The sequence below is a fragment of the Scyliorhinus canicula genome, chromosome 30 (assembly GCF_902713615.1).
Source record: "Scyliorhinus canicula chromosome 30, sScyCan1.1, whole genome shotgun sequence".
NCBI classification, from domain to species: Eukaryota; Metazoa; Chordata; class Chondrichthyes; order Carcharhiniformes; family Scyliorhinidae; genus Scyliorhinus; species Scyliorhinus canicula.
The window spans coordinates 15466246-15488851 of NC_052175.1; the positions used below are offsets into that span (position 1 = coordinate 15466246).

At 47.2% G+C, this 22606-nt stretch overlaps 1 protein-coding gene across 2 annotated transcripts in view; it reads right to left on the reverse strand.

Moving 5' to 3' along the window:
* The window catches only part of LOC119958628 (mothers against decapentaplegic homolog 4-like), a 99741-nt gene that overhangs the window by 65349 nt on the left and 11786 nt on the right, over window positions 1–22606 (reverse strand). Inside the window, exons 1-2 of one of the 2 annotated variants that reach the window (XM_038787109.1) lie at window positions 22315–22390; window positions 13823–14073 (exon numbers count right to left, since the gene is read on the reverse strand). In XM_038787109.1, coding sequence (XP_038643037.1) covers window positions 13823–14073; window positions 22315–22369 — 306 coding nt within the window. In that variant the 5' untranslated portion in view covers window positions 22370–22390. Of the gene's footprint in view, window positions 1–13822; window positions 14074–22314; window positions 22391–22606 lie in introns of those variants that run through there. The other variant, XM_038787110.1, reaches the window with a different exon arrangement.

Genomic DNA, 22606 nt, shown 5'->3' on the forward strand with positions numbered 1-22606 from the left:
TAACGCCTGGTCTAGTCACTCCCCTGGCGAGTGTGACTCACTAACGCCTGGTCTAGTCACTCCCCTGGCGAGTGTGACTCACTGTAACGCCTGGTCTAGTCACTCTCCTGGCGAGTGTGACTCACTGTAACGCCTGGTCTAGTCACTCCCCTGGCGAGTGTGACTCACTGTAACGCCTGGTCTAGTCACTCCCCTGGCGAGTGTGACTCACTAACGCCTGGTCTAGTCACTCCCCTGGCGAGTGTGACTCACTAACGCCTGGTCTAGTCACTCCCCTGGCGAGTGTGACTCACTAACGCCTGGTCTAGTCACTCCCCTGGCGAGTGTGACTCACTAACGCCTGGTCTAGTCACTCCCCTGGCGAGTGTGACTCACTAACGCCTGGTCTAGTCACTCCCCTGGCGAGTGTAACTCACTAACGCCTGGTCTAGTCACTCCCCTGGCGAGTGTGACTCACTGTAACGCCTGGTCTAGTCACTCCCCTGGCGACTGTGACTCACTGTAACGCCTGGTCTAGTCACTCCCCTGGCGAGTGTGACTCACTGTAACGCCTGGTCTAGTCACTCCCCTGGCGACTGTGACTCACTGTAACGCCTGGTCTAGTCACTCCCCTGGCGAGTGTGACTCACTGTAACGCCTGGTCTAGTCACTCCCCTGGCGAGTGTGACTCACTGTAACGCCTGGTCTAGTCACTCCCCTGGCGAGTGTGACTCACTAACGCCTGGTCTAGTCACTCCCCTGGCGAGTGTGACTCACTGTAACGCCTGGTCTAGTCACTCCCCTGGCGAGTGTGACTCACTAACGCCTGGTCTAGTCACTTCCCTGGCGAGTGTGACTCACTGTAACGCCTGGTCTAGTCACTCCCCTGGCGAGTGTGACTCACTAACGCCTGGTCTAGTCACTCCCCTGGCCAGTGTGACTCACTGTAACGCCTGGTCTAGTCACTCCCCTGGCGAGTGTGACTCACTAACGCCTGGTCTAGTCACTCCCCTGGCGAGTGTGACTCACTAACGCCTGGTCTAGTCACTCCCCTGGCGAGTGTGACTCACTGTAACGCCTGGTCTAGTCACTCCCCTGGCGAGTGTGACTCACTAACGCCTGGTCTAGTCACTCCCCTGGCGAGTGTGACTCACTGTAACGCCTGGTCTAGTCACTCCCCTGGCGAGTGTGACTCACTGACGCCTGGTCTAGTCACTCCCCTGGCGAGTGTGACTCACTAACGCCTGGTCTAGTCACTCCCCTGGCGAGTGTGACTCACTAACGCCTGGTCTAGTCACTCCCCTGGCGAGTGTGACTCACTAACGCCTGGTCTAGTCACTCCCCTGGCGAGTGTGACTCACTGTAACGCCTGGTCTAGTCACTCCCCTGGCGAGTGTGACTCACTGACGCCTGGTCTAGTCACTCCCCTGGCGAGTGTGACTCACTGTAACGCCTGGTCTAGTCACTCCCCTGGCGAGTGTGACTCACTAACGCCTGGTCTAGTCACTCCCCTGGCGAGTGTGACTCACTGTAACGCCTGGTCTAGTCACTCCCCTGGCGAGTGTGACTCACTGTAACGCCTGGTCTAGTCACTCCCCTGGCGAGTGTGACTCACTGTAACGCCTGGTCTAGTCACTCCCCTGGCGAGTGTGACTCACTAACGCCTGGTCTAGTCACTCCCCTGGCGAGTGTGTCTCACTGTAACGCCTGGTCTAGTCACTCCCCTGGCGAGTGTGACTCACTAACGCCTGGTCTAGTCACTCCCCTGGCGAGTGTGACTCACTGTAACGCCTGGTCTAGTCACTCCCCTGGCGAGTGTGACTCACTGTAACGCCTGGTCTAGTCACTCCCCTGGCGAGTGTGACTCACTGTAACGCCTGGTCTAGTCACTCCCCTGGCGAGTGTGACTCACTAACGCCTGGTCTAGTCACTCCCCTGGCGAGTGTGACTCACTGTAACGCCTGGTCTAGTCACTCCCCTGGCAAGTGTGACTCACTGTAACGCCTGGTCTAGTCACTCCCCTGGCGAGTGTGACTCACTAACGCCTGGTCTAGTCACTCCCCTGGCGAGTGTGACTCACTAACGCCTGGTCTAGTCACTCCCCTGGCGACTGTGACTCACTGTAACGCCTGGTCTAGTCACTCCCCTGGCGAGTGTGACTCACTGTAACGCCTGGTCTAGTCACTCCCCTGGCGAGTGTGACTCACTAACGCCTGGTCTAGTCACTCCCCTGGCGAGTGTGACTCACTAACGCCTGGTCTAGTCACTCCCCTGGCGAGTGTGACTCACAGTAACGCCTGGTCTAGTCACTCCCCTGGCGAGTGTGACTCACTAACGCCTGGTCTAGTCACTCCCCTGGCGAGTGTGACTCACTGTAACGCCTGGTCTAGTCACTCCCCTGGCGAGTGTGACTCACTAACGCCTGGTCTAGTCACTCCCCTGGCGACTGTGACTCACTAACGCCTGGTCTAGTCACTCCCCTGGCGAGTGTGACTCACAGTAACGCCTGGTCTAGTCACTCCCCTGGCGAGTGTAACGCACTAACGCCTGGTCTAGTCACTCCCCTGGCCAGTGTGACTCACTAACGCCTGGTCTAGTCACTCCCCTGGCGAGTGTGACTCACTAACGCCTGGTCTAGTCACTCCCCTGGCGAGTGTGACTCACTAACGCCTGGTCTAGTCACTCCCCTGGCGAGTGTGACTCACTAACGCCTGGTCTAGTCACTCCCCTGGCGAGTGTGACTCACTAACGCCTGGTCTAGTCACTCCCCTGGCGAGTGTGACTCACAGTAACGCCTGGTCTAGTCACTCCCCTGGCGAGTGTGACTCACTAACGCCTGGTCTAGTCACTCCCCTGGCGAGTGTGACTCACTAACGCCTGGTCTAGTCACTCCCCTGGCGAGTGTGACTCACTGTAACGCCTGGTCTAGTCACTCCCCTGGCGAGTGTGACTCACTAACGCCTGGTCTAGTCACTCCCCTGGCGAGTGTGACTCACTAACGCCTGGTCTAGTCACTCCCCTGGCGACTGTGACTCACTAACGCCTGGTCTAGTCACTCCCCTGGCCAGTGTGACTCACTGTAACGCCTGGTCTAGTCACTCCCCTGGCGAGTGTGACTCACTAACGCCTGGTCTAGTCACTCCCCTGGCGAGTGTGACTCACTAACGCCTGGTCTAGTCACTCCCCTGGCGAGTGTGACTCACTGTAACGCCTGGTCTAGTCACTCCCCTGGCGAGTGTGACTCACTAACGCCTGGTCTAGTCACTCCCCTGGCGAGTGTGACTCACTAACGCCTGGTCTAGTCACTCCCCTGGCGAGTGTGACTCACTGTAACGCCTGGTCTAGTCACTCCCCTGGCGAGTGTGACTCACTAACGCCTGGTCTAGTCACTCCCCTGGCGAGTGTGACTCACTAACGCCTGGTCTAGTCACTCCCCTGGCGAGTGTGACTCACTAACGCCTGGTCTAGTCACTCCCCTGGCGAGTGTGACTCACTGTAACGCCTGGTCTAGTCACTCCCCTGGCGAGTGTGATTCACTAACGCCTGGTCTAGTCACTCCCCTGGCGAGTGTGACTCACTAACGCCTGGTCTAGTCACTCCCCTGGCGAGTGTGACTCACTGTAACGCCTGGTCTAGTCACTCCCCTGGCGAGTGTGACTCACTGTAACGCCTGGTCTAGTCACTCCCCTGGCGACTGTGACTCACTAACGCCTGGTCTAGTCACTCCCCTGGCGAGTGTGACTCACTAACGCCTGGTCTAGTCACTCCCCTGGCGAGTGTGACTCACTGTAACGCCTGGTCTAGTCACTCCCCTGGCGAGTGTGACTCACTGTAACGCCTGGTCTAGTCACTCCCCTGGCGAGTGTGACTCACTGTAACGCCTGGTCTAGTCACTCCCCTGGCGAGTGTGACTCACTAACGCCTGGTCTAGTCACTCCCCTGGCGAGTGTGACTCACTAACGCCTGGTCTAGTCACTCCCCTGGCGAGTGTGACTCACAGTAACGCCTGGTCTAGTCACTCCCCTGGCGAGTGTGACTCACTAACGCCTGGTCTAGTCACTCCCCTGGCGAGTGTGACTCACTGTAACGCCTGGTCTAGTCACTCCCCTGGCGAGTGTGACTCACTAACGCCTGGTCTAGTCACTCCCCTGGCGAGTGTGACTCACTGTAACGCCTGGTCTAGTCACTCCCCTGGCGAGTGTGATTCACTGTAACGCCTGGTCTAGTCACTCCCCTGGCGAGTGTGACTCACTAACGCCTGGTCTAGTCACTCCCCTGGCGAGTGTGATTCACTACAGTGCCTGATACATTTACTCACCAAACATCAGGGGAAGGCATTTTTTTTACTCTTGCAATGTTGTGTCAGAACGTGGCTCTTGTTTAAGGCACAGATTGCTCTGCTTATATTTGTCACTGTAGAAGTAAGTATTGTGGATAGCCCAGGTTATCAGGACTATGGAAATAAGGTAGCCACTTTGATGAGGCGACAATTTCGCAGCTTTGCCTGTTTTTCTTTCATTTCTCTGCAGGGTCACTGAATCTGAAACTCCTCTTAATCCCCCCAAATCCATGTTGCCTTTTGAAAAGCTTTGTGTGTCGGTCAGCTCCTCCCTGAAGGACTGGACGCCATAACGCTCCAGACACAACAGCTTCCCCTCTCAGCTGGTTACTAACACAAGGCCAGTGTGACTCACTCCAATCTCACATGCAGACAATCGGTGACGGCGAGGGTGGAAACTGTGTCCAGCGACAGAAACCTCCCGATCAAAGGTCAGAACATTAGAAACCACAAAAAAGCAAAACCTTCCAGTCATCCAGAAATCCTTTGATTACATTAGACATAGCAAAAACTGAAAAATGCACTTCTTTCTTTCGCAGAGGCTGTACTTAGATCAGGGCTTGGCATCGGTACATGTAAATTGGAATAACATTTTCCCTTCTGAGCCTGGGTCCAGGTATGCAGCAGACAGATTTCCTCTGGTGAGGATGAAAACGGTTAAACAGCAACTTCTCAGCAATAATCCAGGAAGACTGCAGGGTTGCAACACACCTCACACGTTCTGTACTGTTAAACACCAAAAATTCTAAAGGAATTCATTTTGATCTGCTCACCAATCAATGAAGGGTTTGCTCAGCTGACTTTATGAAATCACGGTTCTAATCAATTTACACAGCTCCATTTGTAAGTGGCACCACGATAGCATTGTGGATAGCACAATTGCTTTACAGCTCCAGGATCCCAGGTTCGATTCCCGGCTTGGGTCACTGTCTGTGCGGAGTCTGCACATCCTCCCCGTGTCTGCGTGGGTTTCCTCCGGGTGCTCCGGTTTCCTCCCACAGTCCAAAGATGTGCAGGTTAGGTGGATTGGCCGTGATAAATTGCCCTTCGTGTCCAAAATTGCACGTAGTGTTGGGTGGGGTTACTGGGTTATGGGGATAGGGTGAAGGTGTTGACCTTGGGTAGGGTGCTCTTTCCAAGAGTCGGTGCAGACTCGATGGGCCGCATGGTACTCCTTCTGTAGTGTAAATTCTATGAAATTCTATGAGAAATTGAGGAGGTGGGTACTCATCGAGACCTTGGTGTCCTCGTGCCTCAATCGCTGAAAGTAAGCACGCAGGTACAGCCGGCAGTAATGAAGGCAAATGGGATGTTGGCCTTCATAGAGAGAGGATTCGAGTGCAGGAATAGGGATGTTTTACTGCAATTGTATAGGACATTGCTAAGGCCACACCTGGAGTATTGTGTGCAGTTTTGGTGTCCTTATCTGAGGAAGGATGTTCTTGCTATGGAGGGAGTGCAGCAAAAGTCTATCAGGCTGGTCCCTGGGATGGCAGGTCTGTCATACGAGTAGAGACTATATTGGTTAGGATTAGAAGAGTGAGAGGGGATCTCATAGAAAATTATAAAATTCTAACAGAATTAGACAGGGTAGATTCAGAAAGAATGTTCCCGATGGTGGGGGAGTCCAGAACTAGGGGGCCATAGTTTGAGGATAAGGGGTAAACCTTTGAGGACTGAGGTGAGGATAAATTTCTTCACCCAGAGAGTGGTGAATCTGTGGAATTCACCACCACAGGAAGTAGTTGAGGTGAAATGATTGTGTAATTTCAAGAAGGGATTAGATATAGCTCTTGGGGCTAAAAGGTTCAAGGGATATGGGGGTGGCGGGGAGAGAATAAGGTATTGAACTCCATCATCAGCCATGATTATAATGAATGGTGGAACAGGCTCAAAGGGCCGAATGGCCTCCTCCTGCTTCTATTTTCTATGTATCTTCTTCCTTCAAGGTAGAATATAAGGAGCCTGTCAATCTTTTCCAGATTTGTATACCCACATAATTCTGCTGGAATCCTTGTAAATCTCTGTACCTTCTCCAGTGTCTCTACATCCTTTTTATAACACGGTGACCAAAACTGCACGCAGTAGAAGTGCGGTTGAACCAAGTTTTTATACAGGTTTAATTTGTCATCAGTGCAGTATGGAGTAGTTATCACCACTATATAGGATATGAACACAAGATCCAGGAGCAGGAATCGGGAATTCACCTCGAGCCTGCTCCACCATTCAATACAATCATGGCTAATCTCATCTCGGCCTCATTCCCACCTTCCTGTCTGCTTCCCATACTCTTTTATCCCGCTACTTATTAAACACCCATCTATCGCCTCCTTAATGTTCCGGCCCCCACTGCATTCACAGTCCTTAGAGTAATAATATATATATATAATAATCGCTTATTGTCACAAGTAGGCTTCAATGAAGTTACTGTGAAAAGCCCATAGTCGCCACATTCCGGCGCCTGTTTGGGGAGGCTGGAATGGGAATTGAACCCACGCTGCTGGTCTTGTTCTGCTGTACATGCCAGCTGTCTTAGCCCACTGTGCTGAACCAGACCCTTAATTTCTCCTCATTTCTGCTGTACATCCGTCACCCCTAAGACTAAATCTCTCGTTCTAGAAGCAGAAAGGCCAATTGTTGGAATTTTATGTTGAAAATGATTCACAAATGTTAACGAATAATAGAAAAACTGTGTACAGGTCAAAAAAACAAACATAACGGTGTCACGATGGAGAGGATTCATCAGCACAGGAGTGAATGAGTTCCGCTGACTGGTCCACTGCGTCATGCAGCAAGCCAAGATCTACAACCAAGAACTGAGACTTTAAGGTGCACATGAGCATTGGTTGCAGAAATTCAGGAAGCGTCATGATGTCAAGTTTTTGAAAGTTTGAGATGATACAGCATCTGCAGATCATGGCGTTGCTAAAAAATATGTTAAGGAGTTTGCTAAGCTAATTTCAGACCAGCACAGGCAGCACAAGTGGATAGCACTGTGGCTTCACAGCACCAGGGTCCCAAGTTCCATTCCCCGCTGGGTCACTGTCTGTGAGGAGTCTGCACGTTCTCCCTGTGTTTGCGTGGTTTCCTCCAGGTGCTCCGGTTTCCTCCCACAGTCCAAAGACATGCAGGTTAGGTGGATTGGCCATGATAAATTTCCCTTAGTGACCAAAAAGGTTAGGAGGGGTTATTGGGATAGGGTGGAAGTGAGGACTTAATTGGGTCGGTGCAGACTCGATGGGCCGAATGGCCTCCTTCTGGACTATGTTATGTTTTGTAAAACTGTTCGCCCGAACAAATTTTAAGTGCTGATTAAATAAGAAAATTTGGAGATTCTGAATTCTCCCTCTGTGTACCCGAACAGGTGCAGGTGTGTGGCGACTAGGGGCTTTTCACCGTAACTTCATTGCAGTGTTAATGTAAGCCGACTTCTGACAATAAGGATTATTAAATCTGTACTAGTGGTATCTCCCTAGGAAAATGGTAGCAACTGCTGAGGAAAATGCACCCTGTGTTAAAGATGCCAAGGATAGGCTGACTGTCCTTGGTTGTGCCAATGCAGCTCACGCACACGAATGTAAATTGGCTGCAATCGAGAACCTGGGTAACGAAGGCCATATTTTCTGATTGGTTTCACAATGAGGGCTTGAAGAAAACTGTAAGATGATTTTGATCCTGGACACTCGCTCAGCACATCCCCCACTGAACTGTGGGTGAAGAAACGTTTTTGGTGTTTACTCTGCCCCCAACATAATGGACTGAGGCATTCCTCAGTCCATGAAATGAAAATATAAAGACTCCTTCTTGAACCTACTGGGTGCTGCAAATAGGGACCTGGGGACAGACGGCTTCCAAAAGGAGTTTACAGTTAAGGACGCCATCGACACAGCTGCTAATGCCTGATTGATAAAGACACCTTGACCAACAGGTAACTTTTGGCCCACAACAATGTTAATTGATAAAATTAACGAAGAATTTGAAGGATTTTGTGTGAACAAGGAAGAAACGATGGTAAACCAGCTCGAGGCACATCATCGGAATGTGGGAATAGGCTGGAGATTGAGGATATGGAAGAAGTGTTTACTATTGACAACAATGCTCCCATCATGCATTCTTTGACCAACGGGCAGTAATGATGTTACAACAAGATCAACTCGATGTAAAAAGTAACAACGATGGTGACATGATGGTTACGGTTGAGCAAGTGCCTATCTATAATAGTTCAGCTGTGTGCCAGCTTGACAGATGTACTCAAACAACGTGCATTTATAAGTGAGCAAAAATTAATGTTTGTGTATAAAATTAAAAGGCAAACTTATTAAAACAAAAACTAACGTCAACGAAGCAGATGAAGCTGGAAGAACTATTCAAGAAGGCCACCTCGGCAGAGTGCATCGACAATCTGAACTCTCTCCAACAAGTTTCTTTAGCCAGATTTCATTGACGCAGTTTTCATTTCCATTTTACTTTGTGAGCAGATAACATCAAGTTTGGGGGCAGCACGGTAGCATGGTGGTTAGCATAAATGCTTCACAGCTCCAGGGTCCCAGGTTCGATTCCCGGCTGGGTCACTGTCTGTGCGGAGTCTGCACGTCCTCCCCGTGGCTGCGTGGGTTTCCTCCGGGTGCTCCGGTTTCCTCCCACAGTCCAAAGATGTGCAGGTTAGGTGGATTGGCCATGCTAAATTGTCCGTAGTGTCCTTAAAAGTAAGGTTAAGGAGGGGGGGGGGGGGGCTGTTTGTTGGGTTACGGGTATAGGGTGGATACGTGGGGTTGTGTAGGGTGATCATTGTTCGGCACAACATCGAGGGCCGAAGGGCCTGTTCTGTGCTGTACTGTTCTATGTTCTATGTTCAAAGTACACATTTAAAAAAAAATCATGTTAATAAAGCAATGCAATATTATATTACAGGTGAACTGTGTGTCCACAGGTAAGAGGTAGAGTGTGAAAGATGGACAAATGGAGAAACAACCGGGTAATTGAAGGCTATAGCCAGACGTTGTAATGTAAGTAGGTCTATGCCTACCGTATTTACGGGAGGCATATCACATCCAATAACCGAAAATATCGGAATACTGCAATCGGTCCCAAGGGTTTCAGATAAAGGATATACGATCTGTACAAGCAAATTGGAATGACATTTTCTATTTTAAGCCTGGCTTAAAATAGATCTCCTATTGGGAGAAGGGGACATGGTTAATGCAACTTCTCAGCATTAAAATCTACTGCAGGGTTACAAAACACCTCGTACATTTAATCACTTTCCTCATTTTCAATTCTATCCCTCGAGCAATAAAGTCTAGTGTTTGTGTTTCTTTGTTTTATGGCCTTGCTAACCTGCAGCACACCTTGCAGCGGTTGATAGATTTGTACTCCCAAGATCCCTTTGTTCCCCCACGCACTTAGACTTGCACCTTCAAAGTAGTAAGTGAACTTTGTATTCTTCCCTTCAACATGTAACGCCTCACATTTATGTGTTCAACTACACTTGCCAATTATCTTCACTTGCCAATTATTTGGCCGATCTGCAACTTTGATTAATGCCCACCTGTAATTTCCTGCAACACCTGGAATGTATTGACTATCCCCGCCCCTCCCAATTTGGTGTAATCTACAAAACTCAGGAATTGTTATTCGAAAGTCAAAATCATTAATGCGAATTGTGAACAGCACTGGTCCCAGCACTGATCCTTCTGCCATTCTGAATAACTACACTTTATCTCCATTCTCTGTTTTCTGTGCAGATGTTTATCTAAAAAATAGGTATTCAAACAGATCACAGCAAGGATCAGCCGGGAACAGCATGAAGTCTGATTGAGAGCATTTAATGGCATTAGCACTCATTGGTATCACTTCTACAAATATAAAATACATCTAATAAGGGCAAGCTATGTTGAACACAATTCCCAAAACAGGTTCTGCACCCATTCTCCCACTGTCTGCGTGGGTTTCCTCTGGGTGCTCCGGTATCCTCCCACAAGTCCCAAACGACGTGCTGTTAGGTAATTTGAACACTCTGAATTCTCCCTCTGTGTACCCGAACAGGCAATGGAGTGTGGCGACGAGGGGCTTTTCACAATAGCTTCATTGCAGTGTTAATGTAAGCCTAATTGTGACAATAAAGATTATTGTATTGTAATGTTCAAAATAAGACATCTCTGATCTTGCTTATTTTTTCCCCCGAGGACAGACTGGTGGTCCACCAATACCAGGCATCTTCCAACCTTCAATGCAAAATATTTGATCCCTTTAATGAACAGCTTCACTTGATTGAGGTCATCGACTGGACAAGCATGGTCAAGATTCAAACCGTGGAGCAAGGGAACAACGACGTACATTAACAGTAAGACTTGTTATGGGCCAGGGTATAGAGAACCCCAAAGTGTATTATGGAGTTCACCTGACCCACAACTTTTAAGATTGTGGTATGGGGAGCACACGGGCTTACTCTGCAGGTGTGATGCAACAGAGATCTACAGTACTTTTACATTAAAACAATGTTTATTTATGAAACCAGTCAACACTTTATAAACCCACAGTAAACATCTTAACAACTATCAACACCAATAAATCCCCCAAAGAATACAGTACTCTATAAGTAACTCTTAATCTTTCCTTGCAACATCCATAAGACAAAAAAAAAACTTTTTACAGAAAGACATCAGGTTTAACTTCCCTACAGATATTATTTTTAAATCACCAAAGGATGTGGAGACAGTCTTTAGATTGCAGAGAGAGACTAATACACCTTCTTGCTGTGACTGCAGCTATCCAGCTCTCAAAACGAAACTAAAACACACCCTATAGCAGACAGCCCAAAGCGAAAGTAAATGCAGAAAGACAGCCCAGCTCCAGCCACACTCTGACATCACTGATAAACACCCATTTCTTAAAGGTACATCCACTACAGCTATTTTATAAACACCCATTTCTTAAAAGTACTCTCAAATGACAGACTGAAGAGAAAAGCGTTTTAATTTAAAAAGCAGCATTTTAATAAATGACCAATTTGTCAGAAGGTAAGGTTTCATTCATAGCAACTGAGTTTTAGTAAAGGGTTAAATGAATGGACTGATGAAGAAAATTCACTTCAGTAACAACAGATGGAGTTAGAAATATTCTGGCTGAACACAGCCAGTCTCCTACACCACTTGGTTAAAAATAACACAGCAAAACAAACTTGGCCAGGCAATATCTTTCCACACCAAAAAGAGTCAATTTCAGACTGTTCATTAAAATCTGAGGAAGAGATTAACATAAACTCTTAAAAACAAGTCTGACTTTGAAAAAGCCCACACATTTTAAAACTGGGAACAGATTTGAAGACAATTATGAAGCAAATAGTTTCCTTCGTGTGGAGGTGGAAGGAGTGGAAGAGGAGAAGAGGACAGAGATGGGAAGAGGAGAAGAGGACAGAGACGGGAAGAGTAAGCAGAAAAGAGGTTGACCGTTCAGAGAACGACCCTCTTGTGGTAAGACTACCAATTACGGATATCCTAGAACAATTAGAGACTGAGTTTGTCAATCTCAAAGAAGAACAACGAAAAGATCTAGTAAGGATATTTCAAAAGTATAAGCAAATTTGTAGGGCGCATTAGACTAAATAATCATGATATAGACATAGGAAACTCCAAACCAATAAAGAACATGTGGCTCAGCTGAACTCAGAGACTGGCTCAGTTAGAGGCGGAAATCCAGTGCATGTTGAATATGTTGCAGAAACAAGCAAAAACGGTATGGTCCACAGAACGCCGTGGCGCGTTTGGAAGATTGAGGGCCATGTTGGTGGGAGAACCAGTGCTGGCCGCCCCGGGAATTTCCAGACCTTTTAATGTGGCCACAGATACCAGCAACTGGGGGTGGGGGCAGTGCTTCTACAAGGCGACGATGCAGGAATAGAGAGACCAGTGGGATATTTTTCAAAAACACTTTGTTCGCGCCACAGAAAGTATTCCACTATTGAAAAGGACGCCGTAGCATTGCTACTAGCCCTTCAGCAATATGTCCGGCATGACAATTCGCAAAGCTTAGTTTGTGCAGACCAGCACGCACAGTGCTTCAGAGCTCCAGGGCCCCATGTTCGATTCCCTGCTTGGGTCACTGTCTGTGCGGAGTCTGCACGTTCTCCCCGTGTCTGCGTGGGTTTCCTCTGGGCGCTCCGGTTTCCTCCCACAGTCCAAAGAAATAAATTGCCCTTAGTGTCCAAAAGGTTAGGTGGGGTTATGGGGATGGGTTGGAGGCATGGGCTTAAGTAGGGTGCTATTTCCAAGAGCCGGTGCAGACTCAATGGGCCGAATGGTCTCCTTCTGCATTGTAAATTCTATGAGTCTATGAAATATTTAAAAGAATAATTTAGAGTACCCAATTCATTTTTCCAATTAAGCGTGGCCAATCCACCCATCTTTGTGTTGTGGGGGCGAAACCCACACAGACACGGGGAGAATGTGCAAACTCCAAACGGACAGTGACGCAGTGCCGGGATCGAACCTGGGATCTTAGTGCCGTGAGGCAGCGGTGCCAACCACTGCGCCACCGTGCTGCACCGACACGCACCAAATATTTTTTAAAATTATAAATTTAGAGTACCCAATTCAATTTTTTCCAATTACAAAATACTCTCTCATGTCCCTATTTATAAAACTCAAAGTGTTGTTGGACTTTATTGTGACTTTATCTATCACCATTTCTAACCACCAGGAATTATGCATTTTAACCCACAGGTATCTCTATTTATCCACTCCCGTCAGTGTTATCTAATAAAGTAAACCTCATCGCTTTACTTTCTTACCAAAACATTCCATCTGATATCCTCGTCCCATTCCTCTTGATATTTCAATCCAATTTTCTCCCAATACTTGGTCTCGACACAATGGGGCAGAGATTATGATCTAAATTTGTTCATCTTAATCTTGAATCCAGAAGGCAGTTAAGGTGCCCAATCCAAAGATACGTGTTCATTGGAACACTGCAGAAGGCAGAGGAGAGGAGGTGAATGTGGGAGCAGGGTGCAGAATTTAAATGACTTCATGCCATGCTCGAGCGCTGAATGGAGGTGTTACGCAAAGTAGTCAACCAGTTTGCTTTTGATCTCCATAACATACGGACGACCCCGTCAGGAACAGCAAATATTGTACAGGATGTTGAAAGACGTAATGGTAAATCACTGTTTCAATCGGAGGGAATGTTTGGAGCTGCGGATGGTGAGGAGGTAGGAAGTTAAAGGGGAGTTATTGCATTTCCTGCGCTTTGATTGAAAGGCGCCTCGAGAGGGGGAGGTGGTGTCAGGGGTGAACGGGCATTACACCTGTGTTCATCATTTCTCTCTCAACTAAACCTACTGAATACAAATCAACTGACCATCTATCTGCTGCTGACTACATTGTATTGCTGGCCCAGAATAGCTGCTGCCAAGCCACAACACTTTAAAAAGTAATGTTGTAAAACACACAAGTATTCGAAGTGATCAGCATCAGTACAAAATTTACAGTTCAGATTTGTACTTACTTGCAGTCGTCCATCTAGGGTCCGCTGGATTGTGACACATTTGCTGGGATGGGCTCCATTGGTTGTAATGGCAGTAATCAACGAGTCCAACTCATCTTTCTTCTCTTTCAGCTTCTTCACTAAACTCTCAATGGCACGCTTGGCAAAGGTCTCATTCTCACCACCTTGCCGGTGGCACATCAGGCTGTGCACGATGCTGAGGCACGCATCATTGCTGGTGGGAGGATTCAAAGACATGGTGCAGCCCGCCCCTGTAGCAAGCCAGAAAAAATGAACGTTGCTTAGACAAGGTTCCAGATTGAAAACAGTCAAATCAACCTCAAGTCAGAGGTTGCAAGTTCAAACAAGAACAGCTATTCAGCACCTTCAACACAAGCAAATGGCCCATAATATTTAAAGTGTGTGTAAAGTAGACAAAAACAACTGGTACTGAATCAAAGGAGACAGTAGGACCTGTGCCCAAGGGCTTGCTCAAAGAGGTAGGATACAAGAAGAGTCATAAAAGGAGACAGAGAGGTTTATCGATAGGATTTCAGAGGTCAAGGCACAGCTACTAATGGCGGAGGGATGGAAGTCAAGAGATCAAGTGGCCAGAATTGGAGGGGTTCAGGTATTTGAAAGGTTGTAGAGTTGGAGGAGAATGCTCCATTGGTTGTCAGTAATCAGTGATGGGGAGGGGGAGAGAGCACAAAATGATTTCAAAACAACAGTCAGACGAGGAGCCAATGTAGCCGAGTTAGCATAAGGGTAATGAACAAATCTGCTGCAAATCTGCATATGGGCTGAAAAATTTAGGATGAGCCCGCGTTTCTGGAAGTTGGAGGTGGCTGACCAAACAGTGCATTGGAACAGAGCCTGTCGGCAACAAAGATATGGGTAAGATTTTCAGCGGCAGTTAACCTGAGGCAGGGGTAGCCTGAGGCAGGGGTGAAGAGAGGTGATGTTAAGAAGGTGGAAGTAGGCTGTCTTTGCGATAAAGTGGATATGGGGTTGAAAGCTCAGCTCAGAGAGTTCCAGTGTTACAAATCACTTCGATCAGAGGAGAATTGAGTCAGTGGCTTGGGAACAGGAGAATGCCATTGGGCTTGCCAATATTGAATTAGAAGAAATTTATGCTCCTCCCGTACAGGACGTTGGACAGGCAGCCCGACAACACAGAGGTAGTGGAGGGATTGAGGGCATGGGTAATTACACCGAGCTGGGTTCCATCAACGTCGATGTGGAGTTGAGCATATTTTAAGAAGGCGGAAGGTTGAGAAAGGTGCAGCCGGACAGTCAGATCGGGTACATGTGTGTCTTTGGATGAGGCTGTGCAGCGTTGTGGCAGGGGCGGAGACTTGACTGGGGCTCCTAGATAGAGCTGCAGGAAAATAGGCAGGGATTTGGAAGGCAAAAACACATTCAAGGATTCTGGTGAGGAAATAGTTTGCACGTAGTAGACAAGAGTGTGTGACTGAGTCAGACAGGAAAAGGGGCAGTGCTGGGAGAGTCTCAGCCTGGGCCAATAGATAGAGGGCAGCACGGTAGCACAGTGGTTAGCACAGTTACTTCACAGCTTCAGGGTCCCAGGTTCGATTCCCGACTTGGGTCACTGTCCGTGTGGAGTCTACACGTTCTCCCCGTGTGTGCGTGTGTTTCCTGCGGGTGCTCCGGTTTCCTCCAACAGTCCAAAGATGTTAGGTTAGGTGGATCGGCCGTGCTAAATTGCCCATAGTGTTCAAAAAGGTTAGGTGGGGTTACTGGGTTGTGGGGATAAGGTGGAGTTGTGGGCTTAGATGGGTTGGTTTTCCAGTGCAAACTCGATGGGCCAAAAGGCCTCCTTCTGCACTGTAAAATTCTATGTCTATGTCTAAATGAAGACACTGCCTGTGTGGATAAGGACAACATCTTCAGGGAGGATAAGCAAATAGCAGAATAACGTATACCAGACTTGCAAACCTTCACCCTTATTTTTTCACCCACATTATTCACAGAAACAAGTAGTAACCCAAGCTTGCAAACAGCACTAGCAAAATTAAAAATAACGTTGCAAACATAAAATTAAACTTTTGCTTGTTAATATTATAAACCCAATTTATTTCAAACCACATTCCTTATGCCTAAAATTAACTGCTGCATTGAAATTTAGCGTCAGAAACTTGGACAAAGGACAGAATAATCCCCGTCAATGGAATGTCTGGCTCCCTTCACAATACATCTGCACATTCCATGGGAGACATCCAAGCCGATGGAATACTGGTTTCATCCCATGTTGAAAGTTATTTGGTAGTCTACATATACCAGCAAGAACATTAAAAAAAGGATAGAGCGGCCACCCAGTCCGTGAACTCCACACCAACAAGAGAACTCAAAACCTGCAAAGGGTAATCCACCCTCTTAACTGCGCCACCTCCTGGGAGGGGCAAGAAATAAAGAGAGATCAATTTAGGAAAAGCTAAGGGCGGCACGGTGGGGTAGTGGGTTAGCGCTGCTGCCTCACGGCACCGAGGTCCCAGGTTCGATACCGGCTCTGGGTCACTGTCCGTGTGGAGTTTGCACATTCGCCCCGTGTCTGTGTCGGTTCCGCTCCCACAACCCAAAATAGATGTGCAGGGTAGGTGGATTGGCCACACTAAATTGCCCCTTAATTGGAAAAAAATGAATTGGATACCCTAAAAAAATTTTTTTTAAAAAAAATTTCGGAAAAGCTTTGGAGAAATAATAATCTATTATTGTCACAATTCGGCACTGCAATGAAGTTACTGTGAAAAGCCCCTAGTCGCCACATTCCGGCGCCTGTTCGGGTCCACAGAGGGAGAATTCAGAATGTCCAATTCACCCAACAGCACGTCTTTCGGGACTTGTGGGAGGAAACCGGAGCACCCGGACGAAACCCACGCAGACACAGGGAGAACGTGCAGACTCCTCACAGGCAGTGACCCAAGCGGGAATCAAACCTTGGACCCTGACGCTGTGAAGCAACAGTGTTAACCACTGTGCTACCCTGCCACCCATTCCTCTCTAACCAACTGAGCCAATAAAGGAGACTGAAGTAACCAATAAATTCTCAGCTAACACACAAGTTACCCTCGAATTGGAGATGTCTAGCTCTGTTCTAAAGGGCTGAAGGAATCCATTGTGACTCTCATTGGGCAGACGCAGCATGGGTTCATAAAGGGCAGGTCATGCTTAACTAATTTAGTGGAATTTTTTGAGGACATTACCAGTGCAGTAGATAACGGGGAGCCAATGGATATGGTATATCTGGATTTCCAGAAAGCCTTTGATAAAGTGCCACACAAACGGTTGCTGCATAAGATAAAGATGCATGGCATTAAGGGTAAAGTAGTAGCATGGATAGAGGATTGGTTAATTAACAGAAAGCGAAGAGTGGGGATTAATGGGTGTTTCTCTGGTTGGCAATCAGTAGCAAGTGGTGTCCCTCAGGGATCAGTGTTGGGCCCACAATTGTTCACAATTTACATAGATGATTTGGAGTTGGGGATGTGTCAATGTGTCCAAGTTTGCAGCCGACACTAAGATGAGTGGTAAAGCAAAAAGTGCAGAGGATACCAGAAGTCTGCAGAGGGATTTGGATAGGTTAAGTGAATGGGCTAGGGTCTGGCAGATGGAATACAATGTTGACAAATGTGAGGTTATCCATTTTGGTAGGAATAACAGCAAAAGGGAGTATTATTTAAATGATAAAATATTAAAGCATGCTGCTGTGCAGAGAGACCTGGGTCTGCTCGTGCATGAGTCGCAAAAAGTTGGTTTACAGGTGCAACAGGGGATTAAGAAGGCAAATGGAATTTTGTCCTTCATTGCTAGAGGGATGGAGTTTAAGACTAGGGAGGTTATGTTGCAATTGTATAAGCTGTTAGTGAGGCCACACCTGGAGTATTGTGTTCAGTTTTGGTCTCCTTACCTGAGAAAGGACGTACTGGCGCTGGAGGGTGTGCAGAGGAGATTCACTAGGTTAATCCCAGAGCTGAAGGGGTTGGATTACGAGGAGAGGTTGAGTAGACTGGGACTGGACTCGTTGGAATTTAGAAGGATGAGGGGGGATCTTATAGAAACATATAAAATTATGAAGGGAATAGATAGGATAGATGCGGGCAGGTTGTTTCCACTGGCGGGTGAAAGCAGAACTAGGGGGCGTAGCCTCAAAATAAGGGGAAGTAGATTTAGGACTGAGTTGAGGAGAAACTTCTTCACCCAAAGGGTTGTGAATCTATGGAATTCCTTGCCCAGTGAAGCAGTTGAGGCTCCTTCATTAAATGTTTTTAAGATAGAGATAGATACTTTTTTGAAGAATAAAGGGATTAAGGGTTATGGTGTTCAGGCCGAAAAGTGGAGCTGAGTCCACAAAAGATCAGCCATGATCTCATTGAATGGCGGAGCAGGCCCGAGGGGCCAGATGGCCTACTCCTGCTCCTAGTTCTTATGTTCTTATATCGTTTCTATGGCAGGGATTCCATCTAATTTAACATATTGTGCGTAGGGTCATACAGAACAGAAATTATCGAGGAGACATTGGTGTAGAAATTAGATGTGCTTCACTCATTTTGCGCCTAAAGTCTACCAATTTTTATGAGCGACCCTGGCCTAATCTGTGCAGAAGCATATTAAATGTCATAATTACTAAAGTTTATCGCACCTCATTTTTTCTAGGTGTACCGAGCAACTTCCTGATATCAACTTTGGATCAAATTAAATCTACAAAGAAAGGTTTTGCATCTCATTAAATGAATGTAAAAATTCCCATAGAACTATTCATATTTATTCCTGATAAGGATTTCTGCTTGTGTCTCAGCTAGCGCCATCGCAAACACCATCATTAAAAATATGAACTGGCGATTCGATTTATATCAGTTGTTATTTTCGCGACCTCGATATCAGGATACCCGCTGTTGTGAAAGGTCATGCAGTCTTCTGAAATGTGGCAGAGAATTACCACATTTCCCCAAACCTGGCAGGATGGTAACAGACCTGCCAAAATCAGGAAAGACAGACAGCCAGATGACTCCTCTCTTGGAGTGCCCCTGGGACCTTCAGGTCCATTTCACTGCTCTGTACAACCTACTCATTATTTTAAGAATTAGCCCTATTAATAACTCGTCAATTCCCCAAGATCAGCCTGGCTTTCGGCCCCAACACAGCGTCTGTGAACAAGTCCTTGCTGGAGGCTGAATTTCTTTGTACGCTCAAGACTGGAGTTTTCACTGATCTTTCCTCAGCATTCAATACTGTGTCAAAACATGGACGGATGCTCAAACTGCTGCTCCCATGTGCCAAACCAATCTGGTTACTGTGGGAGAAGGATGAAGATCTTTGGGGCAGCAGGGTAGCATGGTGGTTAGCATAAATGCTTCACAGCTCCAGGGTCCCAGGTTCGATTCCCGGCTGGGTCACTGTCTGTGTGGAGTCTGCACGTCCTCCCCCTGTGTGCGTGGGTTTCCTCCGGGTGCTCCGGTTTCCTCCCACAGTCCAAAGATGTGCGGGTTAGGTGGATTGGCCGTGCTAAATTGCCCGTAGTGTCCTAATAAAAGTAAGGTTAAGGGGAGGTTGTTGGGTTACGGGTATAGGGTGGATACGTGGGTTTGAGTAGGGTGATCATGGCTCGGCACAACATTGAGGGCCGAAGGTCCTGTTCTGTGCTGTACTGTTCTATTCTATTCTATTCTATTCTATTCTATCTACCTACAAGACAAGGTCAGCACTCCAAGAACGCACAATAACGGTCTCTAACACAACAGTGCCTGGCACAACACTCTCTAACATCTGCAGAAGTGGCATGCCCACCACATCATCACAAAAATGTATTTAGGCCAGCAATACGGTCTTAACAACGCAGGCAAAATCATTCCAGGTTATGGAAGCCATGCTGAACTCTGACCTGTCAAAAATGGCTGAATATTTCTCAAAGTGGAGACTGTAAATTCAGCCAAGTCCATCATGTCTGCATTCCACCTTGAAAAATCACACGGTACACAACACCCTAAATGTCACCTTCTGAGAAAAGGTGTGGCATGACCCAACTCCTACCTCTCTTGGAGTGTCCCACAACTCCTGCCTGATTTACCATCTGCACCTTCCAATGACTGCTGGAAACACCAGGATACATGCTTCTGCCGAAGCTCTGGCCTTTTTGACAGCTGAGTACTGAGTCACCACCGCAAGCTCACTTACCATACAACCTCACTAAGTAGCGAGGATGTTCACAGTAACTTCACTGCAGTGTTAATACAAGCATACTTGTGACACTAATAAAGATGATTATTATAGGATAATCTCTGGAATTGAGATCAACTCCAGTTGAGATATTACTAGTCCGCTCAAATATCACCCCTCCCTCCATTTGACAGGACCCAGTAACATGCAGAGAAATAACCCATTATCAGCATTAACTTGGGTCTCTCAGCCATAGAAAGCTTCAATACCCCATAACTCTCACCCTAACTTCACAACACCGATGAAACCTAGAGAAAAGCTTGGGCAGGAAAAGCCCTCAAATAAACATTTCCTCAACCATGATCACACACCATGATCGTGATGAATGGCGGAGCAGGTTCGAAGGGCCTAACGGCCTCCTCCTGCTTCTTTGTATCTGTAACCCAACATCTCAACAATCCAAGTTCCAATTTTCCCTGGAGCATGTGGACAACCCTCAATATGGATCAGAAGATAACCGATATGGCCACCTGATGTACAAGTGGCACAAGAGCTTCTTCTGGCTGTGACTGAAGAAGCACCGACTGAATTGAGAGGCATACAATAACATTTTGCTCTGACTCAAATGTGAGAGTGGCATCCAACGGTAGCACGGTGGAGCACAGGGCAGCACACTGGCGCAGTGGTTAGCACTGCTGCCTCACAGTGCCGAGGTCCCAGATTCGATCCCGCCTCCGGGTCACTGACCATGTGGAGTTTGCACATTCTCCCCGTGTTTGCGTGGGTCTCACCCCCACAACCCAAAGATGTAAGGCGTAGGTGGATTAGCCACGCTATTCTGGGCAGCACGGTAGCACAGCGGGTAGCACCGTTGCTTCATAGCTCCAGGGCCCCAGGTTCAATTCCCGGCTGGGGCCACTGTCTGTGCAGAGCCTGCACGTTCTCCCTGCTTCTGCGTGGGTTTCCTCCCACAAAGTCCCGAAAGACGTGCTGTTAGATGAATTGGACATTCTGAATTCTCCCTCATTGTACCCGAAAAGGCGCCGGAGTGTGGCGACTAGGGGCTTTTCACAGTAACTTCATTGCAGTGTTAATGTAAGCCTACTTGTGGCAATAAAGATTATTTTAAAAAAGGAGTTACACTCGCTGTTCAGTAGGGCACTGTCCTGGTTTGGGGGGGGGGGGTTAGGCAGAGATTAAAACTGTGATATAAACATAGAAAACGTTGGAAAAACTCAACAGGACTGGCAGCATCTGTGGAGAAAGAAACAGAGTTTTTTTTTTTTAATTTTATTTTTTCCAATTAGGGGGCAATTTAGTGTGGCCAATCCACCTACTCTGCCCATTTTTGGGTTGTGGGGGCGAAACCCACGCAGACACGGGGAGAATGTGCAAACTCCACACGGACAGTGACCCGGGGCCGGGATCGAACCTGGGACCTCAGAGCCGTGAGGCGGTTGTGCTAACCACTGCGTCACCGTGCTGCCCGAGAGAAACAGAGTTAACGTTTTGAGTCGTATGACTCTTTAGAGCTAAAGAGAGGAAGAGATGCGAGGGATTTTATCCTGCATAAAATGGTGGAGCAAAGTATAAGATGTTGTTGTATGGCTCAGGAAATTTAATACTTGAAATATGTGGGCAAGGAGTGGTCATGTCACCTCCATAATATTTTATGCAGTTAGAAGCGCGAATCACGAGAGTACGAATAAAGACCTGATCAAAGATGAAGGAAATTACACACTGCATTTCCAGCTCCTTGGGTGACCACTGTCGGCACACTTTATGGCACATATCTGGTACTCTGGGCAGATAGGAGTCAGTCACTACATCAATTTACCCTCTCACTGAATTGAATTACATAAATTGTCAGTGCCACTCCCCACTGCCTTGTTTGAACACTGAATGAAATCTGATCATCTGCTAATTATAGTTCATTAGAATATATACCAGACAAAACAATGGAAAAATCTAAGAAGTTAAATTCTGATGAACGGCGGCTTCGCCAATAAATGTTACGCTTGAATCAGATTCATTTAACCACATGCTCCACTTTGAAAAATGATCTTGAGCAGTGCTTGTTCCTTAACTCACTTAATCATCTATTCTGCAACTAATTTCCTCAGAAAAATAAGCCGTAGATTATAATTACTGACCTATAAACCTCAAGATTCAGAAGTAGACACTCTTACGTGGTGCAGGAAAATACTGCGCGAGTCAGCCCAGATCTACAGGCCTAGAATCAATCCGATCAATCTGAACCCTGTCACAAAGCCCTCCCCAGTAAGTTACACTGTGTGGTCCAACACAGGCACAATAATCACAGAAAAGGTTGAACATACCAGCCTCTTCACTTTGAAGGATGGGAGGCAAACAACAAAACTCCAGGTTAGTCATAGAGTTGTACAGCACAGGAAAAAGTCCTTCGGCACATCGGGTCTGCCCCGACAATAACTACCCCTAATCCTCACACTAATCCCATTTACCAGCACTTGTCCCATTGTTGGAACTGCACTAATGACGCCAGATTTTAACTAGTGGAGTGCCACAGGGATCAATTCTGAGGCAACAATTATTTACAACATATATTAATGACTTGGACAAGCAAAGTGAACGGTAGAAAAGTGGTTAGCA